Genomic DNA, 11232 nt, shown 5'->3' with positions numbered 1-11232 from the left:
TGTGTCCACCACAGGGAGGCTCACCCCAGGTAGGAGGTAGGTGGACTGAACTGCTGAACTGAATAGATCCCACCCTCCCTCCTGAGCAGAACTCCTACCCTGAGCCCCAGGACCCCTCTATTCCCAGGCTCTTCCTCCGGTCCAGCTCTGACCCCGGTCATAGGAGCGGGCATCGCTGTGTGTGTCCCGCTCCATCCTCTCCTCTCTGGGTCTCATCTGGGTCTACTGAGGGAAGGGAGGAGGAATCCTGATTCCAGCAACAACAATCTCTTTCTAGTTAAACAATTAAAAAAAGTAACGTTCACAGTTCACAAAGCCCTATACTTCGGTCTAAGGAAGAAGTACATCCCCATTTCACAGATTGACAAACTGAGACTCAGAGAGGCAAAGTCGTTTGTCCACAATTGCTCAGCAACTCGGCATCAATGAATCCAGGCCAGTTGGGTCCCATCTGCGGCAATGGGGGTGGAGGATGAATGTCAAGGACGCAGCCCCTCTTCTGGGGGTTCTAGGAAGCCCCCTACTTGTCCATGATCATGGAGGTGGTGGCAGGGAGACTCCAGTCACTCAACTCCCCATAGTCGGTGAGGTCCTGAGCAGCCACCTGGATGCAGTACTTGGCCCGAGGCCTCATGGCCCTGAGGGTGAAGGATGTGGCTTCAATGGGCCCCACCTGAGAGCAGAAAAGAGCAGGGGCGGGGTCAGCGGGAAGCAGGAGGCTGGGGGGCCCGGTGTGCACAGAACTGTAAGGCCCAGCCTTCGGTCCCCCTGCCCCAATCCAAAAGGCTTGTCCTCTGCAGCCCCCTGCACGGCGTTGGTCCTTGCGGATCCCTGGCACCAGAGCCGCCCATGTCAGGATTCCTTTGGGGACCTCATGCCCTCAGCAGTCAGACCCCAACACCCCACTCCTCCTCCCACCAGAACCAGAGCCTCTGGCTCCCTCCTGGCCCCACTGCCATCAACCTTGTTTGGAAGTTTTTGGTATCTCTCGTTTCACTATTTTCTACATCCTGGTGACCAGAGTCAGCCGATTCTCAGAGTTCGCAAACCGGCCAGGAGCCTGCCTCTCACGTACACACTCAACCCCTCTTCCTCTAGCCCTCAAGGTGACTGACACTCCCCCTGCCTCAAAGCCTCGGGCCGGAGCTCTCCAAACCTGCCAACCCCGAGCTGATCACCTCGCCCTGCCTTGCCTTCCCGTGGAAACACCAACGGAGGCTCGGCCATGGCTCTCCCCAGGCTCCCGCTTCTGCCTCCTGGCCGTCCTGATGTTGCCCCTGTGGCCCTGTGTGGCCCGACATCGACCCCTTCCATCGGGAAATCGGCTAAATCTTCCCGCCAAGGCACTGACCTCTCCACACCCTCACTCGGTCGCTGACACAGCTCTGCCTTCTCTGGCCGGGTCCCACTCTCCCTCCCAGACCTGGCCCATCGGTCCTTCCTGGTCCCCCTCCTCCTCAAGAACGACCCAGCCCAGTCCCGCAGGCAACCTCCTAGCCCCAGGCCTATTATCCTCTGGCTCAGCCTTGACCCATCCCGATGGCCGGATGTGGTGATTGACATTTTGCATTTAGATTAACGGGTTGCACAACTTTGCGAATCTGCTCAAAGCCACAGGCGTGTTGTAAAAATATTTAACATAAAATTAATGAACGCCGCATAAAATTTAAAAGCCGGTTCCTTGGGGGGGGGCGCCTGGGGGGCTCAGTCGGTTAACTGTCTGACTGATTTCAGCTCAAGTCATGATCTCACCGGTTCGGAAGCTCGAGCCCCACATCGGGCTCCTGACTGAGTGCGGAGCCAGCTTGGGATTCTCTCTCTGCCCCTCCCCATCTCATGTGAGCCCACCCTTCTCCCTCTCAAGAGAAATAAACTTAAAAAAAAAAAAGAGGCCAGGTCCTCGGTGACTCCCCCCATGACAGTGCTCAGCAAGCACGTGCGGCTCGGGGAACAGCTGCAGCGGGGCACGCGGAGCGCATTCCCATCTTCCCGGAACGCGCCAGGGGAGGGCGCTGCCGAAGCGGACGCCCGCAGGCCCTGAGCTCCCGGCCTGGCCTCCGGGGCTGCCGGGGGCACCACTGACCCCAGACTCTCAGCAGCACTCCGCCGTTGTTTGTTTCACCTTGTAAAAATTTAAAAGTGTATTTGTTTTCAATCAAGGGGAGATTCGCATGACATGAAATTAAGCAATTAAAAGGCACCATCCAGTGGCACTGAGTACATTCCCACCATTGTGCAATGGTCAACTCTGGTTCCAGAACATTCTATGATTCCAAAAGGAACCCATGTGCTCATCAGCAGTTTCTCCCCACCCGTCCCCCCCAGCCCTGGGCACCCACGAGCCCCATCCTGTCCGTGGATGAGCCTGGTCTGGACGGTCACGCACGTGGACTCCCACCCCGAGTGGCCTCTCGTGTCCGGTTCCCTCCCGGAGCATCGTGTCTCCAGGGTCCGTCCGCGGGGCGGCGGGTGCGGGCGCCTCGCTCCTGCTCGCGGCCGAGGGGTGTGCGCTTGCGCGGTGGACGCACTGAGGGGCGTGCGCGTGCGTGGTGGGCATGGTCACTGTGGGCACGTGGGCACGATGGACCGCCTCATCTACGGACGTGCGCGTGCGCGGTGGACTCCTATGTTTATTCATCTGTTGACAATTGGGCAGTTTCCACCTTTCGGCTGTTGTGATCGGCGCTGCCGCGAACACGTGTGTGCAAAGATTTTTTCGCGTGCCCATCGGCCGTCCTCTGGGGTAGACTGCCAGGAGTCCAGTCTCTGGGCTGCCCCCCTGCCGCGCACCCGCTGCGTTTGAGGCCCCAGCGCACCCCTGCTGGCGCGGTCCCCTCCTCCCCTCGCCCTCCTCACCTGGCGGAAGCGGGCAGATCTGTGATGCTTGTATCGGATCCAGTACTTGAGGGAGAAGGTCTCTGGGAAGGGCCAGGACCGGGGGGGTTCCCACTGCACCCACAGCCGCTGCCCAGGGATGGGGCTCAGGCGGACGCCCTCTGGAGGGTCGGGTTTGACTGATGGACAAGCAGGACGCAGGGTCAGAGGGGCTGGCGGATTCATGCCATCAGATAGTTATTGACAGTCTGCTGAGTGTCCAGCCCTGGGGACACTGGGGACACAACACCGACCCAACCCTTACCCTCCTGGAGCTCAATCCCTCCGGGCAAAAGACCAGGAACAGGAAGCAAATCCATAGGTCACAAAGAACAAGGAAGAAAGATCGAGAGTACGCAGAAGACTGGGTTGCAGTGCTTTTAAAAGACGTAATTCACATCCGAAAACCTTTCTAAAGTGCACAGTTAAGCGGCTTTTAGTGCGTTCACAGACTCGTGCGACCGTCACCACTGCTTAACATTCCCCCCGACGATCCCCGTCCCCATGACCAATCCCTGCCCATCCCTGACAACCGCTAATGCACTTCCTGTCTGTGGCTGGGCCTGTGCTGGGCATTTCCCATAAATGGACTCACACCCCGCGTGGCCTCTGGTGTCTGGTGTTCAGGCCCCCTCCCCAGGGACTGCGGGGGTGGGCACCTAGCCCCTGCTCCCGGCAGGAACTTTGTGTATCCATTCATATGCTGATGGACCCCAGTGTGGTTTCCACGTTTTGCCTATCATGGATACTGTTGCTGTGACCATCAGGGCACAAGTTTTCTGAGTACATGTGATTTCAGTCCCCCTTGGTAACCATCTAGAACCGCAAATGCTGACTTATGGAACTGATGTATAACTCTTCGAAGGGACAATTTTTTTGAGAGAGACAGAAAGAGATAGCTCAGCGGGGGAGGGGCAGAGGGGGGTGGAGAGAGAGAGAGAGAAAGAAAGTATCTTAAGCAACCTCCGCATGCAGCGCTAAGGTATGTGTGGCTGGGAGAGAGAGGGAGGAGGGCAGGGAGGGGATGGGACAGGTGTGCAGGGCCTTGGGCACCCAGTGGAGGAGGCCTTGGGAGTCCTAGAGGGCTGTGGGCACAGGAGGGAGGGACCTGCCTCAAGGGCTCACATGCGCCCTCTGGTGGCCGCCGCGGGGGAGGACAGACTGTGGGGGATGAGGGCTGGAGTCTGGGACCAGGGTGCAGGGGACTGAGCTAGCTGGTGCGGGTGAAGATGGAGGCTCAGGATGGGGAGAAGTGGGTGGCTTCTGGAAGAAATACAAAGGTGAAGCTGACAGGACCCAGGATGGGTGACAGGGCGTGGGTGGTGAGAGGGGGGCGGGGCAAGGGCAAGCTGGTGGCCACCACACCCCCCCACCCCCGCTGCCCACACTCACTGATATGTTCCGGCACGAAGGGCACGAGGGTGCTGCTGGTGGCCTGCGGCTGGACAGCAGTGACGTTGAGGATGTAGGGCACCATGGAGAACATCTGGACGTCGGGGACAGTGCAGCTGGTGGCCTCTGGTGTCAGCTGGAGGCAGGGCTGGCTCTCCCCACGGGCAGCCACGCCCAGTCTGGACATGCAGGGACAGCATGAGGGCCTGAGCCCTTCCTGGGGCCCGCCTGTGCCCTGGACCCCATGCGGACAGCCCTGGAGGACTACGGACTGGGCCCCTGCTGCTGGTTGGGTGTGACCCCAAGGGAGCCGTTCACCCCAACATCACAGAGCCTGTGATGACCCAGGGTCAGGGCTAACACCCCACAGGGAGAGGCTCGGGTGCAGATTCTACAGGTTTCTGGAATGTCAAAGTTCAGTGTGAGAATTCCAAAATACCAAGGTCTATGGACTCGTGGGTTCAGAAATAATAAGAATCTGATTCTGCTGAGTTCTGAGACCTTGAGATTTCAGACTCTAGAGACATTCCAGAACATTCTAAAGCCTTCCAGAACAATCCACATGCTTCGACCATGCTGTCAGTTGCCGTAGTCACCGGCCATGAGTGGCTCTCCACCATTTCAAATATGGCTGGTGCAACCAAGAGTGTCTTTTTAATTTATGTTACCTACCCTCAATGTCAAGTTCCCAGTTACGTAAATCTATTTTCCCAGCCACAAATTTGATAACATATCACCAGAGACCAAGAATTTCCAGCAAATGTCTAGCACGTGAGTTGAAAAGTGCTATGTGTATAAAATGCGTGTGGAGTTTCACAGACTTAGCATACAAAGGATGTAAAATAGCTCATCAATGTTTAAAATATTGATTACACGTTCAAATAATTATCCTCGAATCCTATTAGTATCAGTTTCTATTAGAAATGTAAATACGTGATGTGTACAGAAGCAAGTTAAGTTACATTCCATCGGATTCAGCGATACATACTTGGAATGTTTAGATGCGGCCAAGGTAAAATACCAACATCGACCCCTTGATTTCTCTTTCCTTTCCAAACGTGGCTTCTCTAAGATTTTAAACGGGGCACGTGACTGGCGATCTGTATTTTAGGACGTGTGCTCCCCCCCGTTGGTGCTCTGCAAAGCCCCGAGGTTTCGGGTCTCGGGCCCGCCCCAGAGGCCCTCCGCGCACTCTGACCTGTACGTGGCAATGAAGGCTGTGGGCCTGGTGGGGTGCGGAGAGGCCGGCAGGGTCCAGACGCAATCCACGGCGACTGGGTACCTAGAGGCCCGGCACCGCACCCTGGGCTGGGTGGGGACTGCCGGGGCCCCGAGAGAGAGGGAGCAGGTGAGCTTCCAAAATCCCCCCCGGGATGGTCCGGCCCCTATCATGGGCTTGGTGCCAGCACCCCACCAGGCACCCACTCGGTGCCTAATAAAGGTTTGTGAACTGAATGAATGATTGCATGAGTGAAAGGCACCCACATCGTCTCTCACCTCCACTACCCCCTGGGAAAGCAGGGGGTATTCGTCCATTTTCCAGATGGGGAGAGATAGAGCACAAGCAGGGGAGGGGCAGAGGGAAAGGGAGCCACTGAACCTGAAGGCGGGGTGCAGGGTCTGAGCTGTCAGCACACAGCCTGACGCGGGGCTCAAACCCACGAACCCGTGAGATGATGACCTGAGCCGAAGTCAGATGCTTAACCAACAGTGCCCCCCCCCCCCCCCCCCCCCCCCCCCCCCCCCCGGCACCCCGGACTGAGGCTTACGGAGCCTCAAATGGGACCTGGGCAGCCCCTCTCGCGACAACTTGGTCTTGAAGCACGTGAAATGGATGCGGAAAATTAAAATGTCTCTCATTCCCGCCCTCCATCCAAGCTGTGGCTGCCATTGCCTGGTGTCACTTTGCGGCGGGGCTCGTCCTGGGCCTCAGTTTCCCCATCTGTGCAATGGGGATACCCCCTCCCACTGCTGGGTATCCAGAAGGCATGTGAACTCCCCCACCCCACCCCCTGCCGCCCCAGCTCAGAACATTCCATGGTAGACAAGCTCCAGGCCCCGGGGAACGTCCCTGTGTGCTGGGCTCCCAGGCCCGGGGGCCCTACATACCTTCTCTCCCGCTGCAGGGCGAGCAGCCCACCCAGAGGGCGAGCACCAGGAGAAGTCTTGGGGCCATGTCTCCGAGGGCTCTGCTGTCAGGAGAGGGGCAGGGAGCACCTCGGGGAGGCAGGGAGCACCTCGGGGGTGGGGGCAGGAGACTGGAGTCCCACCCAAGGGGAAGCACCACGCCCGGTCGGAGCCCCAGCTTCTCCTTCCCGGGTCTGACTCCCCCCCCAGGCTGGTGGGGCCAGCGGGGAGCCGAGCAGGGGACAGGGCAGCGGTGGTGGTGGAGGAGCCCTCGTCCTGCCACCTCTCACGGCCAGCAGTGATCTGGAGGCCCCCAGGCTGGGGGCGGGAGAGGAGGCCACGAAAGAGAGAAGTGGGGACCCCGTGGCCTTTCCCACAACAGCCCAGCTGCCAGTCCTTCCTTCCGCCTGCAGCAAGGATGGGGAAACCCCAGAAGGGGTCAATGTCACGGGGAAGGGTGAGAAAGGGACCCTGCGGGGAGGGACAGAGGGGCACACAGAGAGGGAAGAGATAGAGGGGAGAGAGCGAGACACAGAGATGGGAGACTGTGAGACGGGGGCAGAGAGAGACACAGAGACGGACAGAGACCTAGGGAAGGAGACTGAGGGAAGAGAGAGACAGAGACCCAGGCCGTGGGGAGGCAGCCCCACTTGCAGACCTTATCAGAGCCACAGGGATGCCAAGGGACAGACTGAGCCCCTATAGACACAGTGCCTTCCCTGGACACCCAAGGAAACCCCCGGGACAGGCCACACTCCTGCCTCTCCTGCCTTAGCTGGAAAGAGCCAGGAACCCCCAGGGGATTTCTGGGGACTTGCCAGGGGCAGGGAGGCGGGGGAGGGGGTGGGGGTATGCCCCCAGCAAGGCCGGATTCAGGGTGAGGAAAGTGACCCAGGACACGCAGCCTTGGATCCTGTCTTCACTTGACATTCGGATGGTTCCTGCACCAGGACGTCCACCCTGACTCCTTAGACAGGGCCCGAACACGGCATTCCGTCCTGGGACTGAGCGGTAGGTGTGGGGGGGGGGGCGCGCCTCACCTCCTCACCCCTGCTCCTGGCCGCCCCCCTCCCTGCAGCGGGGAGCCCAGCGATCAGAGCCATACACTGTCATCCTTTGCTCCAAGAGCTTTTATTCCCGGGGCCCGGGGTGCTGCCTGGCTAAGGGACAGACAGGATTGACTGGACTCGGGAGAGGGGGACTCCCAGGTTCTCCGGTGACCGGGGGGCACAGCCAGGGCTGGGCTTGACAGCAGCCGGTGTGTGCAGGGGGACACAGCTACGGACAGTGGGGAAGGCACAGGCTGGTCTGGGAGCCTGCGGGAGCCCGGCCGCCCCGCGCGGGGCCTGGAGGGCAGAGGGTCAGAGCTCAGCGGCCCTGAGCCTGAAGCCTCTGCATCTGTAGGATCTGGCTCAGAATCTGCTGCACATCTTCATCCATCTGACCCTGGGAGGGGGGTGGCAGGGCAGGGGGGAGGCAGAGAGAGAGCCTGGACACCCTCGGTCTTCCCGTTCCCTCCCTGCCCACCCCTGGAGGCCGCATAGCTCTCCCCTCTGCCAGCCTTCCCCTGTAGGGGGGACTCACCTGAATGGCATACAGGAGGTGGCTCCTGTACAGGGCCACCACTGCACTGTGGTCCCTGGCGGCCTGCTGCGGGTGTGGGGGAGGGGGGCTCAGAACGCGGGACCCAGCCTCCCCAGGCACAGCCCCAGAGCCCCCTTGAGACCCAGAGCCCCTGTGCCAGTGCGCCGGCTGCCAAAATGCGGAATCATTTTCCTCCCAGGCCCGCCCGCCTCTCTCCCGGGATCCCTGCCCTGAGCCCTCACCTCCAGCTGCTCCCGCAGGGCCTTCACCTGGCCACGGAGGGCCTCCAGCTCGGAGGGGCCTGGGGCCTCCGGCTGGTTCTTCAGTGCCTCCTTGAGACTGAAGACTTCCTTGGACAGCTCTGTAATCTGGGGGGAGGGGGCCATCAAGTCGCTCTGAGCCTAGGGCAGGGGTGGTGGGGTGGGGGTTTGGACCTCTCCAGCGCAGGGAAGAGGCTGGCGAGGAAGCATCACATCCTACGGGCTAGTAAACTCCAGGCCGAGAATGGCTTTCACATTTTTAAATGGTTGGGGGGGGGGGACAGAGTCAAAAGAAAAATGCTATTTCGTGACATGTGAGCATCAAATCAAAGACACATTTCCATGGTCGTACATTGGTGCAGGGCCGCGCCCACTCCCGGAGGAGTCAGAGCCGGAAACACGGACTCTGGCTTTTTGCAGAAGTTTGCTGATCCCCTCCCAGCCCCTCCCGAAGGCAGAGGCCAAAAGCAGCCTGGCCTGGGGGCGGGGTGGGGGAGTGCTGGGCCAGGCAGCCCTGGGCTGGGGTCCTCTCCGTACCCTCTTCTTGCAGGAGACCTCAGGAAGGTGACTTAACCCCTCTAAGCCTCAGTTTCCTCTCTGTAAAGTAGGAGAATCACAGTTCTCACCTTGGGGGGGGGGGTCCCTGTCATTCTGAACCGAGGTGAAATCTAAACTCTGACTGGCAAACAACAGGTACTGAATAAATGCTGAGTTTTATTATTCTACTAGAGATCGGAGGTTCTCAACCAGGGGCCGTTCTGCCCCAAGGGGACCCCTGTGGCCGTCACACTGTGGGCTCTCCTGGGATGGAAGGGGTGGGGGCCAGGGATGGTGCTCAGCCCCCGCAGCACCCAGGACAGCTCCACAGTGACCCGACCTGAGTGTCACTAGTGCTGAGAGGGACAGACCCTGCAACAAATCCACCATAATCTCCACCGCAATTTTATTTTCATTTTACAGAAGCGGTAATGGGCTCAGAGAGGTCGAGTGACTTGTTCAAGGTCACACAGTGAACTAGGGCTGGGCGACTTGATGCTAATGCACCTGGGGCTCTGGGAGTCACTTCTGCTGCCCAGTGAGTGACATGATGTGTGATTTTGAGTCACTCACTTTGCCTCTCAGAGCCTTGGCTTGCTCATCTAGAAAACAGGAATGAGAATGCCTTCTGGCTTTCGGGATTAGAAGGGAATTAAGAGTGCTAGTGTGTGAGAACCGCCTGACCCAATAATCACAGGCTGCTGCTAACCAGCCTCGTTCTGGAAGACCAGAATTGGGAAAGCTGGGTTCAAACGCTGGCAGAACCACCGCATGGCTGTGTGACCTCGGGCAAGTGGCATCACCTCTCTGTGCCTCATTTCCTCAAACAGGAACAATAAAAGCACCAATCTAACGGGAACTGGATATGAGGATTACATGTGTAGTCCATGTCAAGTGCATGGCACAGGACCTAGCACACAGTAAGTGCTCAATAAATATTACAATAGTTATAATTCATAGCCTGTGTGTCTGATTGTGCCCTCCCGTCTTTGTGCCTCAGTCTCCCATCTAGAAAATGGGCTGATCTCCCAAGACTCTTTCATCTAGGACATGCCTGGATTTCCCCCCACCTCGGTGGAGTGGGAACCCCCCACGGAGCACAGAAGAAGGGGACGCACCTTCTTGTCCTTCTCCTTGGCCATATCCAGGGCCTCCTGGGCACGGCTCTGGGCCTGGCGTGCCCGCTCGGCCTCGTTGCGTAGGCCCCGCAGCTGCTGCTCTGCCGTGGCCAGCTGGGCCTCGGCCGCGTGCCGTTCACTCTTCATGAACAACGCCTCCCTCTGGACCTGCAGCCCAAGCCCACGTGTGACCCTGAGGACGTGTGCATCCCAGATGCCTGGAGCCCAGCGCCTTCTGATCCTTCTAGTCTGGCCTGAGGACGTTCAAGCCCATTTTGACCTTGAGGACTTTGACTGAGGGGAGTTCTGGGTTCTTCGCAGGCACCAAGAACGTTCTGACTCTGCCAGAGACTTCTGGTCTGCTAGCTGTGTGGCCTTACACAAGTGACTTAACCTCTCTGTGTCTGTTACCTTATATGGGTAATAACAGCCCCCACTTCACAGAGTGATGACAAGGAGAAAATGAACAAGCACAGGACATCTGCTTAGACCAGGAAGTGCTATATTTGAGTTCTGCTGTCATCGTTCCCAATGTCCCTTTCTTGTTCCGTGTTGTGAAAGCCGATAGATCTCTCACAAAAGGAAAGGAAACCAGTAGACTTTGGATGAAAAGCAAACCAACGTTCAAACGATGACTGCATTCTCACAAAAATATCAAGACCGAGCAATGTTAACCTTGCAAAACCGGATCTCAGGTGGGGGTTGGGGGAACACTGGCCTTTATACAAAGAACAGCTCCAGGGACCAAGGATAACAGGTAGATGTTCTACTCAGTACAGAGTGGCTACACTTTAATAATTAAAAAAGAAGAACTGACCACACGGGTTGACGAAGCAAATCAGACTTGCAAATTCTACCCCAGAAAGCTCTGGTGGTAAGGCAGGTAAAACTGGGGGGTAAGAAGGAAGATCGACATGCTGAAGTTGGACTGTGGACTCTAGTAAGCGGATCACGAGTTTAACTGATTTTAAAAGAGCGTTTTGGGGCGCCTCGGGGGGCCCAGTCGGTTGAGCATCCGGCTTTGGCCCAGGTCATGATCTCATGGTTCGTGGGTTTGAGCCCCACGTCAGACTCTGTGCTGACCGCTCAGAGCCTGGAGCCTGCTTCAGATTGTGTCTCCCTCTCTCTCTGCCCCTCCCCTGTCCGCACTGTCTCTCCCTCTCTCTCTCAAAAATAAATAAAAAACATTAAAAATTTTTTTAAAAATAATAAAAATAACCCAAAGGTTTTTAAAAAGAAACACAAACGGAGCCACCCAAGAGATCAGAAGGGCCACAGGGTCAGCCACCCACCTAGAAGGGGTCAAGGGTTTGTAGGCCTGAAACCTTCGGGATGGCCGC

At 57.9% G+C, this 11232-nt stretch overlaps 2 protein-coding genes across 5 annotated transcripts in view; both read right to left on the bottom strand.

Annotated features, from left to right (window-relative positions):
- Positions 1–300: 300 nt before the first annotated feature.
- EBI3 (Epstein-Barr virus induced 3) lies at positions 301–6923 on the bottom strand. Of its 4 annotated transcripts, none has more exons than XM_029918817.1 (5): positions 6376–6911; positions 5465–5585; positions 4267–4445; positions 2857–3047; positions 301–673 (listed from the first exon to the last, which is right to left on the bottom strand). In XM_029918817.1, exons 1-5 carry the CDS (start codon positions 6440–6442, stop codon positions 521–523), a joined length of 711 nt encoding a protein of 236 aa, XP_029774677.1. In that variant the 5' UTR covers positions 6443–6911; the 3' UTR covers positions 301–520. The 4 variants fall into 4 exon arrangements, with proteins under 4 accessions (XP_029774677.1, XP_029774678.1, XP_029774675.1 ...); XM_029918818.1 differs by having other exon boundaries at positions 2857–3014; positions 6376–6907; XM_029918815.1 differs by lacking the exon at positions 301–673 and adding an exon at positions 2127–2638 and having other exon boundaries at positions 6376–6923.
- Positions 6924–7505: 582 nt separating this feature from the next.
- ANKRD24 (ankyrin repeat domain 24) overlaps positions 7506–11232 on the bottom strand; it is a 16101-nt gene continuing 12374 nt past the window's right edge. The window contains exons 17-20 of the mRNA XM_029916446.1: positions 9893–10146; positions 8220–8345; positions 7978–8043; positions 7506–7839 (exon numbers count right to left, since the gene is read on the bottom strand). Coding sequence (XP_029772306.1) covers positions 7762–7839; positions 7978–8043; positions 8220–8345; positions 9893–10146 — 524 coding nt within the window. The 3' untranslated portion in view covers positions 7506–7761. The remainder of the gene's footprint in view (positions 7840–7977; positions 8044–8219; positions 8346–9892; positions 10147–11232) is intronic.

The sequence above is a fragment of the Suricata suricatta genome, chromosome 12 (genome assembly GCF_006229205.1).
Source record: "Suricata suricatta isolate VVHF042 chromosome 12, meerkat_22Aug2017_6uvM2_HiC, whole genome shotgun sequence".
Taxonomy (NCBI): domain Eukaryota; kingdom Metazoa; phylum Chordata; class Mammalia; order Carnivora; family Herpestidae; genus Suricata; species Suricata suricatta.
The sequence above is the reverse complement of the archived record's forward strand: the minus strand, read 5'-3'. Positions and strand labels throughout refer to the sequence as shown.

Bases quoted from the DNA above. Each gene is read 5' to 3' on its own strand.
- EBI3 (XM_029918815.1), bottom strand. From the start codon at position 6,442: ATGGCCCCAAGACTTCTCCTGGTGCTCGCCCTCTGGGTGGGCTGCTCG. The intron at 5,586-6,375 runs GTATGTAGGGCC...GGGCCCCGGCAG, and splicing joins GCCCTGCAGCGGGAGAGAAG to TCCCCACCCAGCCCAGGGTG. The intron at 4,446-5,464 runs GTCAGAGTGCGC...CTGCATGTCCAG, and splicing joins GCCTTCATTGCCACGTACAG to ACTGGGCGTGGCTGCCCGTG.